The sequence below is a fragment of the Notolepis coatsorum genome, assembly GCF_963971535.1.
Source record: "Notolepis coatsorum genome assembly, chromosome: 2".
Classification (NCBI taxonomy): domain Eukaryota; kingdom Metazoa; phylum Chordata; class Actinopteri; order Aulopiformes; family Paralepididae; genus Notolepis; species Notolepis coatsorum.
The window spans coordinates 178,416,459-178,437,930 of NC_140166.1; the positions used below are offsets into that span (position 1 = coordinate 178,416,459).

General features: G+C 41.1%; 1 protein-coding gene across 1 annotated transcript in view; it reads right to left on the reverse strand.

Moving 5' to 3' along the window:
- fbxl5 (F-box and leucine-rich repeat protein 5) overlaps positions 1 to 21,218 on the reverse strand; it is a 37,635-nt gene extending 16,417 nt beyond the window's left edge. Inside the window, exons 1-4 of the mRNA XM_084338145.1 lie at positions 21,101 to 21,218; positions 19,860 to 20,075; positions 5,555 to 5,650; positions 4,682 to 4,877 (exon numbers count right to left, since the gene is read on the reverse strand). Of these exons, the coding sequence (XP_084194271.1) occupies positions 4,682 to 4,877; positions 5,555 to 5,650; positions 19,860 to 20,075; positions 21,101 to 21,184 (592 nt within the window). The 5' untranslated portion in view covers positions 21,185 to 21,218. The remainder of the gene's footprint in view (positions 1 to 4,681; positions 4,878 to 5,554; positions 5,651 to 19,859; positions 20,076 to 21,100) is intronic.
- Positions 21,219 to 21,472: the final 254 nt, after the last annotated feature.

Consider the following 21,472-nt stretch of genomic DNA (forward strand, 5'->3'; position numbering starts at 1 on the left):
AATCGGTGGAAGATTTGGTGCCTCAGAGCTATTATTTCCTGTATGGTAGCCATGCCATTAGTCAGTAATGGACTATGAACAATGCCTGTAAATGAGCCATACCATTGTCTCCATAGCTATAATACAGAGCACACGATGGGTCTGCAAACATCGCTAAAATGGTCAATAACGCTGGCGCCAAACAGTGCAGATGGTGACCATCAAAGAGTTAAAATAAAATATATATATAAATCATTGTTTGTGTGTCATGTTCATCCCCTCTCTCCTGGGGCGCTAGAGAAAACGCCCCACTGACTGGGCGTCAGTGCACAACACAGCCAATTGAAAAATTCACACTGCAACATAAATGCACCTAGCAACTAAATTTTGCCAATCAGCATCTTAAGTCGAGTTAGACCGCGCTCACAATGTCTGACACCGGGTGCTGAAATACCGTAGATTAAGTTGAAGAAAGCAGGAAGCCGGACCATTATTATTATATCATGATTAATTATGATTGTTTTTATGTAAGAGGTAGGGTTTTCCAAGGTTGCTCATATGAGAATTTTTGTTTTGTAAATACGGTAAGGGGCTTATCTATTTAGCCATAGAAACTAGGGGCAAGATGTGTTTTGTTTCTGGTAATTTTGGTATATATAAATCTTTTGGTATTTAGGAATAGACTTTATATTTAAATGTCCTTCCTAGGGTCATAGTTGACCAGCAATCCCAGGCACACCTGTGTTTTGATGTCATTTCCTGTCTACCCGGGTATATAACCACCATTTTGTCTCATTGAACACTGCTAGCCAAACACTGACGAAGGAACAAATCAGTTCCGAAACATGTATGTTTCAGGCTGCCATTAAAACTTTTGAATCTGAGAGTGCTGGTCCGGCTTCCTGCAAGCCAATCAGCATCTTCAATTTTTTCTAGCACCCCAAGCAGAATCATTAGTGCATTAGGGGGACTCGAGAGACATGATTACGCCAATAGTTGTTGAAGTCGTCGGAAATGGATAATAATTACAAGATACATTCAAACAGTGTTGGATCTAACAAAATGGATTTATGGACACATTTATGCCCGGACCACAAAGCGACAGCTTTCCCAAAATTTTACGGATGTTCTACCGGCAGCAAAAATAAAGTGAGTCTCAAGCCTGTTATGATATGAAAATGTAATTGTAGTGCAGTCAGACCCCGATACGGGTCGTCTTTTCCATTTATTTTCATTCGTTTACATGTTAAAATCACAACGATTTTCTTCTGGGGGACAATAGGTTTGGTTTACAAACATGTCACATTTTTTTTTGTATCTACTTTTTCTCCACATTTTTCTATCGTTACCCCTTCCCCAATTTCATATTGTCCAATTCTACCCCTCCCTGTCTCGAACGTTGTTAGGCCATGCCTCCCACAGGTCGCCTGCAATGTGGACCAAGCCTTGCACAGGGATTAAAGCAAAAAAAAATCTCCTGACTGAACTTTTTTTCAGGCCAAGTCATTCTTATTTTAACCTCCGCTGCATTTTTTTTATAGCGTTAGCGTTTTAAGGGAGCCTACATGTAGAGCCTACTGTCCTGACTGACTATAGACCCTACTGTTGTGCCAGGCAAGGAGGCTGTGTGCTGGAGAGCGTGAATGCAAGTCTTGTGGCTAGCTTCTGATTGATGGCGAGCTAGCACCCCTTTCCCATTACTTTGAACCATGAACTAAACGGCTTGTTATCATACAAACAAGGGACTAAACACATTTCGCAATTATGCCACAACAACAATGGACAGTCTCCTCCCCACCGTTTGTATATATTTTTTACCACCCACCCACCCCCTCCTAATGTAGTCTCCTCCTCATCATATGTATATATTTACTGTTAGGATCTCTGGGTAACAGTAGTGTATATTTGCATATCGTATGTGACAAATGTAACAGTACTATGTACCTGTAAGTCATGTATGTCCCTATGTCATAAATGTCATGATGTCATGTATGTTGTGTATGTCATAAATGTCACTATGAATTGAAAATGGGGGACCCTGATGATGTAAACAAGACAAACATCTTTCTCTGGTCTGCATCCCCCATAACACTTTCAGTGCCACGAGGTGGCGCCAGAGTTAGCTCTTGAATGCCACCATCGGCGCCAATGTTACGCTTAATATCGCCTAATCTATGTTTTCAATTATGGCTATGTGTCTAATCTGCCCGTCGCTTATCAAAGAATCATTTTCCAGTCAGTGCTGTCAAGGCAGATTGGTTTTTTATCGCTTCATTTCCGTTTGAGAGCATTTTGAAAAGCAGTCCATTCTGGACCATTCTATGATAATCGTCTTTTACTGTAATATTCCAGAACGTTGATATTTGTCGGCCTATTTATGAATAGTTGTCAAATAAACGCTAGATGATCAATATTATACGTGCACGCACGCACATTAGAGCCGCGCACGGATAATCGCCATGTTCATTTCCTCTTGGATCTTTACAGTGAAACCGATAGAGCCCATTTCACAAAACAGCTTATATCTTCATCAAAATGAGTCTGATTATCCTAACACTGATAACATAGATTCCTTACCTGACATCAGATGGTATCCAACTGGTATATTCCAATTCCTGAACCCCCTTTCGAAAAAATCGATAAGTGTATGGATCCAACGTGTGTACAGTGCAGTACATGATTCCGCGGGTCTCGGAGGCTTCAGAATGAACTGTGATAACCCCGGCTGCATCAGTGGACTGGAAAATGTGGAGTACAGGATTTTTTCCCCCCATCCATTTTCATTGAGTCCATTCCAAAATCCCTTATGTCATCTGGGAGACGATAGGGGCGCTTTTTTCCACATCTGATCGCCAGCGGCGCTCGGGTATACTAGGGTAGGCTCGCGTGATGAAATATGATTTCAGATCGCTAAAAAAAACTCATGAGTGGCACTGAAAGTGTTAACAATTGTGTGTATTGCTACTGGATTTACCAGATCCAGAGTGAATGAATGAAAACTTTATTTAATACACAAGACCCTCTTCTTGGGACCAAGTAAGGTTTCGTCGATAATCCAATGTACAGTTACCCCCCACCCCGCCTACCCAACCACCTCCAATGTACAGTTTCTTCGTCAAATGTATATATTCTCTATTATTTTTGTATCACAAACGATACTGTATTTGTAAATCTGGTATGTCATAAATGTATAGATGTAGCAGTATTGTCTATCTGTATGTCATGTGTGTCATATATGTTATGATGAATTGAAAATGGGGGACCCTGATGTAAACAAGACGAAAGTATTTCTCTGGTCTGCATCCCCTTAACAATTGTGTGTATTGAGCTGTACTGTATTGTACCCATTCTGCAATCTGTTAAATATTGATTGATTGATTGAACATTTTATTAACAGATTGCAGAATGGGTACAATACAGTATGGCTCAATACACACAATTGTTAAGGGGATGCAGACCAGAGAGACGTTTGTCTTGTTTACATCATCAGGGTCCCCCATTTTCAATTCATAGTGACATTTATGATATGGACATCATGACATTTATGGCATAGGGACATACATGACATACAGGAATATAGTAATGTTACATTTGTGACATATACGATATGCAAATATACAGTAATGTTACCCATAGATCCTGACAGAGATTATACATATGATGGGGAGGAGACTGTACATTAGGAGGGGGTGGGTGGTAGAAAAAAGATACATACGGTGGGGAGAGAATATACGGTGGGGAGGAGACTGTCTACACAGATACACCTGTGTGATGTTGCTACGGAGTTAAGCTAATAAACTTATACTCACAACCACAGCAGGGGACTCACGTATTGTACTGTGAAGTAACACGACAATGACAAACGTGTTGTTTGTTTTTCTTTTTGACATAGTTGCGGCACACGGAACAAGTTAACTCACCACTACAGCCCGCAGTAGCCTAGCCAGTCTCTTGAAACTTCCATTCCTCTCGAAACTTTCTTTTGTTGGGTGGTGCCATCCTTTTCATCTGAGAAAACCGCGGTGGGTTTTCTTTTTAGTGGCCGGCTTACTCCTTCCATTTAACCGACACTATTAAGCTCGGTATAGGTGGATGTGACGTCTGTAAACAAGGAGAGTTGACGCGCGAGCAGCGCCGCGCGAGGCTGCAAAAAATGCGACTGTCGTGAAACCAAAACATACCGCCGTTTTTAATTATTTTACACAACTATTTTGTTACCCTGCCATGTGGCGGACAGACCTCAGACCTCGCAAATGTCACTCGCCCAATATCCTCCAGCTGCAACCGCGGAGCGAGCCTCCGGAGCGTGCAGCGTCCTGTCGCTGAGTGATGACTGATTGGCGCTGTAGAAAAAAACACCCCTTTTCATGATATTTGGCGCCTCTGATTGGCTCAATTTAGTTTCAATCTGTATGCATCTACAAATCATATTATACCAAGTAGCCAATTCCGTCAGACTGCGAATCAAATGGACGGATCTCCCCAATCAAATTGACGGAAATCCGTCTGGAGACTGAACGCTTTAATGCCTGGCCTTGCATCACCTCTCATCAGTTTGCAGGTCTGGTTATATACTGTAGTTAGTAGTTACTGAAACTGATTGAATATGGCACCGCCCCACCTAGAATCATTTTCACCAGCCGCCACTGCGCTATATAATTTAAGAAGGGAGAGATGGGAAAGTGTAGGTCTCTGGAATCACCGTCATCGGTCTTCTCATGGTCGGCGTATTTGAAGGCCTTCTGCAGCTCCTCCGCTTGGCTCCACAGACTGAGTCCCTTCAGCACCTCGGCCGCACAGTCCCACTGCTGCTGGCTGCAGTGCTGCGCGATCACCTGCTTCTTGATGTCCTTGAGCTCCTCATAAGTGAAGTACTGCATCAGCATGGGCTGAAACACCTGGAACACATCTCCTCAGGTTATGCACAAACACAGACAGTGCAACACGCTGGGCGACAAAGAGAAATGTCCCGCCCCCGCTATATTTCCCAAGTGCCTTTTGTCTTGTCAAAGTCAAAGTCAGCTTTATTGTCGCTGCTCATAATGTGCAAGACCTACAGAGAAATTAAATTGCATTTCCCCCTTCCCAAGGTGTATATAAAAAAAGATCTAATATAAACATAAAGTAACATATAGGACACTATAAACATAAGTAACATATGGGACACGACGTACATAACACTATACAGGACTATATATACAGTATAAACAGTGGTTTTATGTATGATTGAAATAATGTATGGGACAAAATATATACCGGTAGAACATATTACACTGGAAGATGAGTTTCTTTCATTAGTTATGATAATCGAACAGCAGAGCTTTTGCATGCACAGGTCCAAAGTGTGTTGGAGAGGTAGGTCAACAATAAAGAATAAAGAGTCTTCACTTGCAGTTAAAAACAACTTTGTTAGGAACAACAATAATAAAATCGATACCATAAAAGTGACAAATTTCTATACCTAGCCCCACTCATTCCCAATAGAGATGTCTTGACTGCGAGCAAAAAAGATGGCATAGCTCTTTGTTTCTTTATTAGTCATAATAATAAAATCAAATATGTGAATGTTTTATACCTCTTCCTCTTCCTTCATGTGCGGCAGAAAGTCCTGTGTGAAGGCCTCCAATCTCTCCTTCAGCTGCTGGGCATAGTTAAGTTGCTCATACTCGTTCTGCAAAAACACACATCAGCACATTGTTTACATGTTTACATAAATAATAGAATACATTAGAAACAAAAACAGCAAAAGATAACTCACAACCACATCCTCAACTTCTTGCCAACTTGTACAATTACAATGGTGGTCACAATTACTGCATTTGTCGTAATTGAATTAAAACATGTTAATGCAAATTCTAAACCTTCATGAAGTGTAGTAATAATGTACAAGCCCTTGAAATAAAATGTTAAGAACTTAAATATCTCTCATATGAAAAGGAAAAATCATCCAATGCATGCTGTTCTTCCACAACCGACCAGATTAGAAAGCAAGGTCATTTAGATATTTTGTATTAACAAATATCTAAACAATGTTATTATCTTAGTTGAAATTAAATATTCTCCCGGTTGAGGGCCGAGTACAGGACCTCTGAACTTGAGGGAATTTCCCCCATGTTTTTACAATACAAACCGATTGAGACAAGAGGGGAAGTTAGAATTCACACAATTGCACCATTCTGGACAGGCAATTTTTTTGTTTGCCCATGGCTGTGAGAGAGCAATAACTCTCGTCTCTTAACATCGTTAAACAGATCGCAAGAAGAATTCTGCCTCCATTATACAAATGGAACTCAAGAGGAAAACCCATCACAACACGCTTATTTCCTCCAAATGTTTTTCCCCCCCTTTTTTTATTCACATGGAACAGTCTACGGACAAACGGAACAGAAAATCTCAAATGCTAAACTTCCTAACGCAACTTCCTAGTAGATCTCTCGTCTCTAAACTCAGCTCCTCACTTCTGTGTTGACTGCATTATTATCTAAAGAGTTCATTTCATATATTACCCCCTACACTCGGAATGTAATTTCCACTTAAACCTTAGCCTTGTACAAATAGAGTAATCTGCACATCAACTTTAATTTATGTGTTAAGATAAGGGGTCTAGCTATAGCTGCTCCGGCCCCACCTCTCAAACCAGTAGAAAAGCCTGACCTGACAAATATTCAGTGTCAAGTAAAGCTGTGCATGTTGCTGTACAAATCTCATGCTAACCACCGATCACGGTGCAACAACATGGTTGTGCACCAGCGGTCACACCGCATGCAAGTGTCCTGAACGCAGGTGTGATGTGGGGTTCATTTTACAGTGGAAAGACTACACCTCGCCACGGCCGCCAACAGTAACTCAATGATGTCATGTCACCCCTCAAGCTTCTTGCACAACATTTGCGGTTATGGCACTGTTTTGATATGGGAAAATAACATGGAAATCTAGGCATCTAACAGAATGCAAGCTTATCACAATGTTTAAATAACATGAATGCTTTAAACACTGCACTAAAAAACATCTTTGATCTCTGTCCAACTGCCTGCTCAATGAACTAAATTTAAAAGTTCTTAGTGTACGCACTACGAGAAGAAGACACTGCATTTCCATATATCAGAGGTGCTGCCCTTATGTTAATTCAGTCGTACCCGACTGATAGGAGTTTCTGTTCATCTGGGTGAATTCTCCTCAAATGTGGCCCCACTTACCTGTGGTGTTCCCCAAGGTTCCATCCTGGGTCCCGTTATTTTCTTTATATATGCTGCCCTTAGGTTCTATTCTACGCAAACATAATGTCTCCTTTCATTGCTATGCGGACGATGTCCAAATTTACCTTCCTCTGAAAGTAGAGTGCTAGGACTGTCTTGAACCTCTGCTGGCCGCTCTTGCCAACATTAACTCATTGACCGCCGAGCCCCTTCCGGGAAATTAGGCCTAGTACGCCAGCGCTTTAATCAATGGGAGGACAGGGATATTTGCGAGTGCTTAAAATATATCTTAAATTATGGCTATGGGTCTAATACACCTGTCGCTTATCAATGACTTGCTTGCAGTCAACATGTATGAAACGGATTGTTTTTTCATCTGTACATTTCAGTTTTATACCGTTTTGAATAAGAGTATAGTTTGAGATTTCTAGTAATTCCAGAGAAAGACGCGATAATAGCCCTTTAGTGGAATACACAAAACAGTAATTTTTCGGCTAATTTATAAATCGTTTTCAAATAAACGCTAGATTATCAATAGTATATGTGTCCTTATGCACGATACAGAAGCGGGCTGAAAAATCGCTTATCCGTGCCTTGCTCAGCGCCAACGGCACGCACACACGGTATGATCGCTGTGAAAAAAAATCTGATTAACACTTTGGTCGCCAGGCTTATATTCTTAATATACCATCCTCCGCCAGCTCTATTTGTTTATGGGGATGTTTACCTTCTTTGCAGGGCTATAACTTTTTAAATTGTATTGCTAAATTGACATTACTATGGCCCATTCAACGTCAAGTATCTATTGTTCAGGGTGTAGCAACGTTATACTTTTTCATTCACATATTCATACTAAAATACGGTCTAAAGTATAAGTATGTTTTTATCGTGGGTGGCTACGTGGCGTAGTGGGCAAGGCGCTCGCCACGAATGCGGAGCCGCTGGGCTCGCCTGTTCGAGCCCAGCGCTCCACATTGCTTTCAGTTTAGCTGGTCGTTCATACTAATACACATTGGCCGTATTAGGGGGTGGGAAACTGATGGGTGGGGATCGGGCGTTGTGGACAGCGACTCCTACAGGTCGGTTGGTGCGCCTGCGCAGTAGAATCAGGAAGTGTCGGGGGCAGCGTGAGCCTCCCACGCATTACTCCTCGCCACTGAGAGATCGAGCTGCGCAGGTGAAAAGATGCGACTGCTGTTACCTCAAGTACCGGAGGGGACTTGTGCTATGTATGACTTAGTCCACATTGCAGCCGGCTTGTGGGAGGCAAGAAACAGCGTTCGTGACAGGGGAGGGTTGAATTGGATGATACGAAATTGGGATCGGAGAAAATATAGAAAATGGGAGAAAAAGTGGATAAAAAAGTTTTCTGCAGCTTTCTCCAGAACGTGATTTATAGCCCCAAATGCATTATATTGATGATCAAATACAGTTTGATAGCAATCTGCGCGAGATAAAAAATTTCAAATGGACGTGCTTCTAGAAGTTACTACTGATCATCTGATGTTGACCGGATGGGGGGGGGTCGTTTATAATTCCGTGGCCAACGTTAGATGATTCATCTAGTGTGGGTGATATGATCATTAGAGCAGTTAGTATCGAACACGTTAAAAAATAACGCTGAATCTTACCATAGCTTCCTCATATCGTTGGGCGATGAGCGTGGAACAGAAATATTCCTATTATGGGATGTAGAAATATGCGATCCATTTCCAGGTTGTATAATAGTATATACGTCCAAATCATGTTGTTTATCGAGTTATTGGTAACGGATTGCTATCCGTTGTGTCTAGCTCGAGTCCTGGGACTATTACCGAGTGATCGGACCAAATTGAAATGAGCACCAGCTTCCATTTCCTGTTTCCGCTCTGGGCGATCCGCCACCAGATGGCGCTCTTGAACCGTTGGAGAGTTGAGAGGGGATCAAGAGTAGATCTCAAGTCTCCGGGGGAGAAATATGATTTCGATCACAGATTTTTGAAATATTGATATCAAAGACGTGGTACGGCGTCTTTGGCAGAATGAGCATGGCGGGGAAAGAGTTTTTGGCGACCTTAGTGTTAACCCAAGACTGGTAACATAGATTCCTTACCTCACATCTGATGTTCTGCAAAAAGATTAATCCAATTCCTGATCGCCATTCCAAATATTGATCGCGTTTATTGATCCAACGTTATATCTCCAAAACACATCATCAACGCTTCTCTGAGTGTCCCCAGTCCATCTGTTGTAACGATACTGCATGCCCAAGAAGGAAAACCTGGACCGGAGTTTTTTTTTTATGCACATCCCCAGCCAATCCAATCCAATGATGTGCAATACCATCCGGGAGACAATAGGCGGCGGTATTTGCCCTTTTGCTAGTTCAGACCCATTCCCAACGATAACATCAGGTTGGATGGATGAAAATGAATATAGCTAATAAAAGAAATAACGATTAAAACCAGACTATACTCGTGATTGGCGCTCAAGCGATGGCGAGTTAACCCGACTATCATTGGGTCTGGCGTCCAATGAGTTAAGATTTGGATGGATCTAAACTTCCTAAATCTTTTTTTTTCTTTTGCATTATCTTTTCCCCCCTCCTTTTTCCGTTTTTCTCCCATCCCAATGTTAGTCGTTATGCCAATTCCCAATCCCCTTCCTGGTCGTTGCGCACTCTACCCCCTACCGTCGGTCTAGGAGGGCGGAGACTATCACATGCTTCCTCCGACACATGTGTAGCGAGCCCACCGCTTCTTTTCACCTGGCAGCGCAGACTCTCACTGGGGAAGTGTAACGTGTGGAAGGATCACACTACCTCCCCCAGATCCTTCCCTCGCTTTGCAGGCGCCCCGACCGAACTGTAGGAGTCGCTGTTTTACAACGACCAGGACCCACCCCACCGGCTTTCCCACCCGCTGACACTGCCAATTGTGTCAGTATGGACGGCCGACCAAGTCGGAGGTACCGCGGAAGCTGGATTCGATCCCACTGTCTCTGCGGTGGTAGACAGACGCTTAGTCCGCTGCGCTACCCGGCCGCCCAACTTCCTAAATCTTAATGACGGCAAGACGGAGGTAATTGTGTTTGGTCATCTGGACCGCTTGGAAAACTCTGCTGGCGTTTTAGGGCCCCACGATGCCAAAAAACTAAATTTTATAAAAAGCCTTGGTGTCACTTTTGACAGTGATCTGAAACTTGACAAACAGATTGGGTCTGTTAGGGCTGTCTTAAACACTTCGAAGTTTCGTTCGATGGCACAAGCTTCGAACATTAAAAACAAATAACGTTTTATTTTATTTTTTTGTCTCACATCTTGAGCCTCCATTCCAATGAAACGAAAGTAAGCGACACCTCGACTCCACCTCTCTACAACAAGCATGTGGAGATTATCTGTGTTGAAAACAACAAGGACATGTGCAGCAGACATGTCGACGAAGAAGTCATCAGACGTGTGGTTACACTTTAAAATATTCAAAGACAATGCCCAAAAAGCTGAGTGCCAGAAGAAAATGGCATATCACAACTCTACAACAACTTTGTCAAATCACCTAAAAAACTTTAAGTATCGTTGTACACGACGGCGACGCCACACAAAACATTAATAAGGCTATGCCTATGCTGCTATGACTAATGTGTTACCAAGTTGGCTAATTTAATTGTAATCCATCTGCTTTTGTAGGTGCATTGTCGGATATAATTATAAATTAAATATAATATAATTGTTTGCTTGATAGACGAAGGTTGCAACATAATTATGTAATGTCATGTCGTTGGCTGTGAGAGCAGCCCCACTGCCACGAAAGGGGCTACTTAATTAATTAATCCAATCCACTTTATTTATAGAGCACATTTAAAAACAACAAAGTTTACCAAAGTGCTGTACAAGTCCCACAACATAAGATTTAAAAAAAAATATATATATATTATAATTTTTTTTTTAAGCTTCGAATTAAAATCGAAGCTCTGCCCCGAAGCTTCGATTGCCAAAAAAAGCTTTGAAGGTCAGCCCTACCTGGGTCTGTGGTTAAAGGCTCCTTTTTTCAACTTAGGCTCCTGGCAAAGGTAAAGCCCTACCTCTCTCCAAAAGATCTGGAGAGGGTCATCCATGCTTTCATATCGTCCAGGCTGGACTACTGTAATGCCCTGTATGTGGGTCTCGACCAGCTCTCCATACGACGCCTGCAGCTAGTGCAGAACGCTGCTGCGCGCCTCTTGACTGGCACAAAGAGGCGTGAGCACACCAGACCAGTACTAGCTTCTCTGCACTGGCTCCCTGTTCGCTTCAGGATTGATTTAAAAATTGCGATGTTTGTGTTTAGGCTTTAAATGGTCTGTCCCCTCAGTACCTAGCTGAACTTCTCCATGCTTGCACCCCAGCTAGAGCACTGAGGTCAAACAAACTACTTTTAGATGTCCCAAGGTCTAGGCTAAAAACAAAAAGGTGACCGAGCTTTTGCAGTGGCTGCCCCTAAATGGTGGAAGTCTTACACTACAAATTAGGTCTGCTCAGACCCTAGATAATTTGCATGCTATACTCGAGTGATCGTGTATTACTCGAAAAGAAAAAAAGAAATTTAATTTAATTTTTTTTTTACTTCTTTTTGTTCATTCACATACCGCAAATATAGGACGGGTCTTCTATTTACCTCAGCTGCAAAGAGCACCAGGCCTTTATTAGAGAGAGGCTTATATAAGAGGCAGGCCTTAATTTAAAAAAAATTACACTCATGGACATAATCCCTTCATTTTCAGACTTTTATTGCATTATTATTATTATTTTTTAATACGTACATTGTCTGTCTACATTTATTTAGACTAGCATTGGTATTTAAATATTGAGTGCAGTTGAGTAATTTTAGGGCTGCAACTAACGATTATTTTGGTAATCGACTAATCTGTCGATTATTTTTTCGATTAGTCGACTAATCTAACGATTATTTTTGTCATTCGATTAGTCGACTAATCTAACGATTATTTTTGTCACACCCTCAATCTCTGCTTCCTGTGGGCATGGCTCCTTCTCCAATGCATGTTTTACCTCACATGCTCAAGTCTGCACACCTGTGAATGTCACCCTGTTGTCCAGTCCCTCTGCCTTAACAGTTAACTTAACATAACATGATGATCCCATAGCAAATTAAAATAATGACTGATGAAACATTTGAATTTGGATCTTAAGCAACTTTAAAACAAAATGTATTTGAACAATACAACAATCACTCATAACAAGATAAATAAATTAAATACAAATTAAAGTGGAAGTGTTTAAATAACAAAAAAATATATAGCAGACTTCTTAGCTTAACATCCCAGGGAACTAATGGGATAACTGGGGATGTTGTTTGCTCCTGACAAGAGTCTCAAAGTCTGGGGTGATGGTAGACAAAGCAACTCTGAGGTCATGCTCAATGTCCAATCTGTTCGTCTTCAGCTGGACCAGAGCTGAGAAGCCACTTTCACAAAGATAGGTAGTGCAAAATATATATATATATATATAAAAATAAAATAAAAATGTTTTATGACTAATCGACGCAAAAATTCTGCGTCGACGAGTTTTTATGATAGACAGTCGATTATGTCAACTAATCGTTGCAGCCCTAATTGTGGGATTAACGTAATTCACACACTGAAGTTGGAACTGTCTATACTAGGTTGTGGGGTCCGGGGACGGTTTAGCGTGTGGTACCTTCTCGACTTCCTCCGTCGAATCGAGTGGTTTACATGCAGTAGCTTTAGCTACTAACGCTGTCATAGCATCATGATCTCTAATGTGTCAACTGGACAACGCCAGCCTCTCCTGCCAACGCCATATAGATAGCGAACGTTAACGTTTGCAAACGAAGTCAACGTCATCCAGCTGACACCACATATCTAGATATTATGACAACGTTAGCTAGCGGCTAGCGCTAAAGCTAACCAGAGGGAAACGTTCATGTACGGTAGTCAGTGTAGCGGGAGGCAGCACTTGATTTCCATTGGCAAGAGTTTATCTCATTCTATATCACGACACGAAAAATTAAAAAAACACTTTTTTTTGCGACCTTATAATAGAGACCGGTCTGCGTTTGTCTAAATGCATCAAACCCCCCGGCCATTATGAGAGGCCCCTCCTTTATCGGAGATCCCTCCTCTATTTGAGGATTTACGGTATATATGTTTAAGGAAACCAACAAACAGTTATAATCTTACACATACATGTGAAAAAATATTTATAAAAAAAAAAAAAAAAAAATTTATAATTTCGATTTTTTTTTTTCCCCGATTTTTCTCATAGCTACGAGTAATCGATTACTCACGCCCATCCCTAGTAAGCCATACATCCCCGGTCGTGTCGTGATTGTTTTAATGTATTGCAGCTTTTGATTTTGTGTATACTGTATATCTGTTTTTTCTTTCAGTTTTTATATTGTATTTTTCCGTTTTTATATTGTAAAGCACGTTGGTGCAACTTCAGTTGGTTTTAAATGTGCTATATAAATAAAGTTGACCATGACCTATGTGGAGTAAAACTGTGGAACAGTCTGAATGTGGTGCTAAAGCAATGTCCAAACATGAGACAATTCAAACTGAATTATAAAGAAAACATTTTCATGAGGTACAGGGATGAGGATGGGATTTGACATTCACAGGTGTTTACATTTTTATTTTATTTCTTTCATGTTTTATATATATTTTTTTTTGTTTTGCATATATAAATTTGTTTTGTAAGGTTTTAAATTAGTACTTTCATTTGAGTAGTGGAAAAGGGGTAGGATTAAATAAGTGTATACTTCTTCCTACTACTTTTCGAACATGTAAATTGAGTTGTTGTTTTTTGTTTTTTCCATTTCATTGCTATAGATCAATGATTTGTTTTTGTTTTATATTGTTTGTATTTACATGTTCGAAATAAAGATAAAAACAATTAAATAAAATGTCAAATAAAATTATCATACATAATGAGACGTCCACTGGCATTGCAATATATGGCCCGACTGTCGTGCTGCATATTGTGATTTTGTGAGGCTAACCCAATATTTATTCTAATTAGAGTTGTTCCGATACCGATACTAGTATCGGAAATGCCGCCGATACTGCCTAAAATGCTAGTATCGGTATCGGCGAGTACACGTAAATTCTAGCCTCCGATCCCATGATGTAATTTATCTCCTGCCGAGTCCTGCGGAGAGTGAGGATTATAAAATGAACATGTTTTAAAGTGTGATGCTGTGTCATTTTAACAGCAGATACACTTTCTTAAATTCCATTGTCCCCGACAGTGCGGTGTGACGGGGAGCTCGGACGGGAATCGGGATGTGTTTGGCTGGTGTTATGATAGCATTAGCTGGAAAGATAGCTAGTTGGAACAACATCCGCTTTTAACGTTACATCAAATCAGATGATTGCCTGTCCTTTCTCCAGGACCTAACACTGTCCGTGACCGTCTATCAACAATAATGCACCCACGGTGAATTGTATTTAAGTTAAGTAGCTACGGACTAGCGTTAGCTGACTATTACTAACGTTATCTTAATGTCGATGCGGGAAGGCGAGCTAGGTCAGTTAGCTTAGCTTGATAACGTTACCGTGTCTAAAGTTGGTGCTATTCACATAATCCAGCAATAATGGCTGCAGACCTGCAAGCAAAGTACAGCAAGTGCCAAAGGATAAGAGTCTGAGGCGGAGTTTCAAAAGAGAATGTTGAATATTTATTTTGCATCAAAAATCACAACATGAACGTCTGCCACTAGCTTACAGACTGAATAGGGTATATCTGCAGAGCCACTGAGTAGCGAGTGCAACACCGTTTAATGTCCGTGTGGATCATTGGAGTAGGGTATATCTGCAGCCCATACTCATTGATTAATGATACTAATACAAATCTATACAATCACCTGTTGTTGAATAAATACCATACGTTCTAGTTATTACTAAAAAACAGTATAACAGTATCTGAAAAAAAAAAGTATAATTTATATAAATTTTTTTTTAATTTTTTTTTTATGCACTGGTATCGGATAAATATCGGTATCGGCCGATACCCAAAGCTTAGGTATCGGAATCGGATCGGAAAGGGAAAAATGGTATCGGAACATCTCTAATTCTAATAACAGAGAATTACCCCCAACCACCAAAAGTCACGTATAGCCGAAGATCTCTAAGCCTCACGTATCATTTCCATGCAGGTATTTCTTAGCAGGGTCAGACAAATGCGACAACACATTTAGGGTGTGTTCACACCTGAAAGTCTGGGGATAGTCCGGACTATCCGTGGATAGTCCGGACTTTCTGGTGGACCAAATGTGAAAATGATACATTGTTTGATTTTGGTCTGCGTTCACACTACCCTGTTTGGTGCGGATCTAATTTGTAAACAAAGGACATGCTGTCGCCAAGTCGTTCATCTATTGGACTAGCACTCACAAACTTAAACAGTTGCCGACAGCGTCTCTTGTGATAAAGCAGAGAGATAGTCATTACGAGCGTGACGCAAGTCGACTAGAGAGACTGCCCACGCGCGGCGCCAGTCTAGCGAGACAGAGAGGAGAGAGAGATACTGTCCGCGCGCCTGTCATTAATTTGAGTTGGGTCGCGCGACCGCCGCCACTAGGCACCTAGGGCTGCAACTAATGACTAATTTGGTAGTAGACTAATCTGGCGATTATTTTTTCGATTAGTCGACTAATCGAAAACCAATGTAATGTAAGGATTTTTTTTTTTTTTTTTTTTTTTTATTACCTATCTTTGTGAAAGTGGCTTCTCAGCTCTGGTCCAGCTGAAGACAGAGCAGAGGAACAGATTGGACATTGAGCATGACCTCAGAGTTGCTTGTCTACCATCACCCCAGACTTTGAGACTCTTGTCAGGACCAAACAACAACATCATAACATGATGATCCCATAGCAAATTTAAATAATGACTCATGAAACATTTGAATTTGGATCTTTAAGCCACTTTAAATGAAAATGTATTTGAAGAACAATACAGCAATCACTCATAACAAGATAAATAAATTAAATAATACAAATTAAAGTGGAAGTGTACTTTAAATAACTTTTGTTTGCTGTGTGTGAGAGGAGTCCGTGTGTGTGTGTATGTGTGTGTGTCTTACTCTGATCGCTGTGTGAGTGAGAGGAGTGTGTGTACTGTGTAATTTGTGTGTGTGTCTTACTCTGATCGCTGTGTGAGTGAGAGGTGTGTACTGTGTAATTTGTGTATGTGTGTGTGTCTTACTCTGATCGCTGTGTGTGAGTGAGAGGAGTGTGTATGTGTGTGTGTCTTACTCTGATCGCTGTGTGTGAGTGAGAGGAGTGTATGTAGGCCTGCCACGATAACACATTTTGCTGGGCGATTAATTGCCCCCGAAAATATCGCGATAAGCGATATTATTGCGACCGGTTAGAGCATTTTTTTTTGAGAAATTTATTTCCCAAAACTTTTATTTTGAAGCCCACCGCTCCGTCTTTTCCGGTGTTTTAGACTTTTATTTTGAAGCCCACCGACCGGACCGGAAGTATTGTTGCGATTATCAGGTACTTTGGGTACCAGAAAAGTCACGTGAAACACTGCAGACCACTGATTGGTCAGAATAGAGACGCGTCTCTAGGATTTCATAAGCATTATGTTTGCAGCAGGCACAAGTGCAATAAACAAAGGATACAGTCACTGTGTATTCTGCCTCATTTATTGATTAAACAAAACCGACATCAACACAATTTGCCACCGAGCGGAGAGTTTAGTCTCGCAAAAAGATCGCTGACTTGTTAAGGCTTGTTGTTAGGTTAGGTGCTAATGTTGTGCTAGCGTTTTAGCATGGCTATCGTACATAGCGTGATCAATATAACTCGCTATTGATTGTTTGTATGAGTAACGTTAATGCTAGTAGAATAGACACAACGTGAGGTAATCACCATCCATTTTAAACCGGTTATTACCTAATGCTAACGTTAGCAAATAGACGCGACTGGTAACGTTACAGCTAACGTTAACGCTTGTAGAATAGACACAATGAGAGGTAACGTTAGCGTTAGCAGAATAGACACAACGAGGGTCTCGTTAATGTTGTTATTGATTGATTGATTGAAAACTGTGTTTACTCTGTTTGTATGAGTAACGTTAATGCTAGTAGAATAGACACAATGAGGGGTAACGTTAGCCCCACGGAGCTCCTGTACTGTGCTCTGTAGTAAAGCCAGCGGCCCGCCTCCCAACACGGACAGTGACTGACAAGGGGCACTGGGTCCGCCTCATTAAAACAAACGCGCAAATAGCAATTAATCGCGCCCGTCAAAATCATTGCATTCATTTTAATTATCGCGGCAATTAATCGATTTATTGCTTATCGCGGCAGGCCTAAGTGTATGTGTGTGTCTTACTCTGATCGCTGTGTGTGAGTGAGAGGAGTGCGTGTGTAATGTATTGTGTGTCTAGTCTGATAATCATCTCCTGCAGGGGAACAATGTTTTCAATGTCCAAAATTTGCTATGGGATCATCATGTTATGATGTTGTCTGGAACCCTGAGAAGCCACTCTCACAAAGATAGGTAGTGCACAAAAAAAAAATAAAAAAAAAATAACGTTTTTTTTTTTTTTTTTTTAATGACTAATCGACGCAACAATTTCTCGTCGACGATTTTTTATAATCGACGTCGTCGATTATGTCGACTAATCGTTGCAGCCCTATAGGCACCTGTCACTCATTTGCTCTAGATTAGATACTACATAAAGTTCGATCACGTTCACACCAACAGCAAACGAACCATGGTCCACTTTGAAACGAACCGAGTCCCAACTTTTCAAGAGGACCATGGTTCGGTTGTTGGGTCCTCATTATAGTTCGGTTTGCGTTCATACCTGTACAAACCAAACGGACTATCGATCTAAAGGGACCATGGTCCACTTAAAGTGGACCAAACAGGGTAGGTGTGAACACGCCCTTAGAGTCACATGTTCTTGGAAGGCCCAAACACATTGGAAGTTTCTGACATGCATGTTTTCAAGTACATCAATTGTTTAAAATTTCCAAACACACCCAAAGCACCTTGTGGCATGTGACTGCTTTGACGGCCCTACTCCGAACTTGTACTTCGATGTGAGCATCAAATGAGGACCAAACGATCAAATGGAGGTTGTTTGATAATGTGAAGAGATTACTTGACTGTTTGTTTGTGTAGACAATCCTTTGAGGCAGCAGTAATCACTGAGTGACCGGTTTGAACTGAAGGCAAGGCCAATTTATTCATTTCAGGGGTGGACATTTTCTTCAGTTACCCTGATGAGTAACTGAGACCAGGCATGTAAAAAGACCAGTTCTTTATAATCTTGCTATTGCATAGTAGGCTAGAAGATCAGGCAGACGTTTTGTGGTTGAGACTATTAAATATATTTGAGAATTTTGCCTAAATAATCAATAAGAATAATAACAAATTAAAGCCAAATTCATGAGCATTGTGCTGGTAAAATCTTCGCAGAGAGGAAACTAAGCCGGTGTTGTTCGCTACTGCGTAGCCTACCTCCAATATGGAGTACAGAGAAACGAATCTCAATGTTGCCAAGTAAAAAGGATTTAATATGTTGTTCTGACCGTTGAATAAAGCTGGTATTGATTTAAGGAAATATATTTTAATTATTGTTCTCCTACCATATGTTTCAAATATAAATATGGACTATTGAATGATTAATGATCATTAGACAGCCGCTCTGTCCCTGGTGCTTAAAATTGTATACGATAAGACAGAGAGGTGTTTTTACAACATTGTCTCAACATTACGCATTGTGAGAGCCATGTCTGTTGAAAGTATTTCCAATAACATAGACCTTCCTGGACAAAGACTGACACCAAAAGCTAATTTTGTCAGATGCGCTCAATACCACACTCCTATGCAAAAGGTTGAATGACATTCCACTGTCAATTTTTTTTTTTAAATGTCAGGTTGTGACATACACAGGCATAGAGGTAGCTCTGTGTAGGAGTGTGCCGCAATACTGCATAGCCTATTTCTCATATTGCCACACCTTAGCTTGTGCTGAAACAATGACACTGGTCTACAGTCAGTTGTATTACATAGTCAATGAAGATTTTAATGTTCACTCATTCAGAATTAGGGATGCAGACTGGAAACTATTTTCCAAATGGACTTATGCTCTTGTTAATAATCGATGATCATCAGGGCATAAACCTGTCATAAAACTGCACATTTTCAAGTGACCTAAACTAAAAGATGGATTCTCCACCTCAAATTCAAATCACAGCATGATCCACATTTAACTGTCACAGTGAATAATCAGAAGCCATATCCTCTGGTAAAGTGAATCAGTTTTCAGTCGGTTTCAGTGTCTTGTTTTCTGTCAATGTCCACATGCCATCACCCAGTGTTTCATTCATAGAACTGGCAGTGATGTTTATACCCTGCCTTTCAATAAGCATTTACAGTCCCACTGTGGAGGTGTAATAAGTCCCACCCCCACAAGAGAGTGAAAGAAAAAATGAATACACCTTTGCCTACAAGAAAATACCCTCTGTTGCACAATTAATATAGCAACACCAAACCTACAGCTAGTTCTGTAGTGTGGGCACTGGCAGTTCAAATCTGATGCCTGCAGTGTACCAAAGCATAAAAATGTGATGCTACTTTGGTACACTGCAGGCATCAGATTTAATGAGGCACGTATTGCTTCCAGTGCGTTTGGGCCTCAAGAAAGACATTTATGCATATTCACCTTGACATTCCGAAGCCCCTTCTCAAACAGGGAGAGCATCTCTGAGAGTTTGTTGTCCGAGTGCACGTTGTACACAGTGCAGCTGCGTTGCTGCAACAGGCCAATAATACACTCGTTCTCAATCTGCTCGTGCATCTTAAACTCCTTAAAGGTGGCACACAGTGACTGGAGAAATGACCGGAAGTCATTGTTGTTGGAGAAGTTGGTTTTTGAAAGCTGTGGAAGAAAGACATCATGCATCAGAAGAATCAAGTGTAGCGTGTTAAGTCAGTTTTGCTGTGCAGTGTGCACGGACCACAGCTACAGTACGTGACACGACGGCGCCCTATTTGTGGTCTCTCTGAAGTGGAGATCATAGCCCACCCCTTTGAGAAACATGGTTATCAAAGGTTGTTCTTCCATGGGGAAACACTGCTGATTGATTGGTTGAAAACGTTATTAACAGATTGCAGAATGGGTACAGTACAGCTCAATACATACAATTGTTACGGGGATGGAGACCAGAGAAAGACTTTAGTCTTGTTTACATCAGGGTCCCCCAGAAGCAGTAACGTTAGCAGTCCCCCACTATCAAACAATAAACCTAAATGACTAGAGCGGTGTCGAGCTAAGCGTACGGTAAACAAGACTTCCTGTCCGTGCAGCTAACATTATTGTGCTGCAATGAATGCGAGCTAACGTAACATGTCAACTGTTAGCCTTGACATAAGTAAACAATAGGGAAATTCATCTAACGTTACCCAACATTGCAAGTCCCGACAGCTATATAACTTTAGTACACACATCTTAAATGTAACATGAACTAAATGAATGAGAATACAGTAAAACACCAACTAGTCTTGCATAACACCAGGTGAGCTACGTTAGCTAGCTAACTGAAGCTGCAGCTAGCTAGCTAACGTAACCAGTGTTGCTAGGGGGTGGGTGGATGTTACTACACCTATGATATTGCAATCTTTAGTTAACATACTTCACTTGAATGGCAAACATTTCTATTTTACCTTAAGGTTACTATATCTAGCCTGGTTACTAGTCAAATATTAAAAAGCCAATGAAAGACTCAACATTCATCATTATCTCTCTAACGTTACTTTGGCATTCGAGTAACGGTCACGTTAAGTGGGCTAGCCAAAGCTAACTAGCTTAACAGCGTTGGTTCGCAAGTTGGACCTGTCCCATTAGATATCCTTTTCTGTCAAACTCAAACTGTATGATTCATATTAATTGTTATTAATACGGACCTTCTCGCAGTAAAGACCCACTAACTGTTTCATTCGCCAGTGTGGGCCTGTAAAAACATCCACCTCGTCTGGAAATGGAGCCATCTTCACACAGCGACTCAGCGAGCCTCAGTGCGTCATTTACATGGCAGACTCAAACAGGGGGCGTGTGTGAGAGTCACGTGACCACAGCGCGTGTATGCTTTCTACAACGCAGTTGGGTTTCCGGGTTCCTCTGATTGGCCACTAAGCCCACGTGATCCTATGCTATTACGCCCCCCTTATCGCCGCCAGCATGAGCCGCGACAATGAATGAATGAATGAAAACTTTATTTAACAGATTGCAGAATGGGTACAATACAGTACGGCTCAATACATACAATTGTTAAGGGG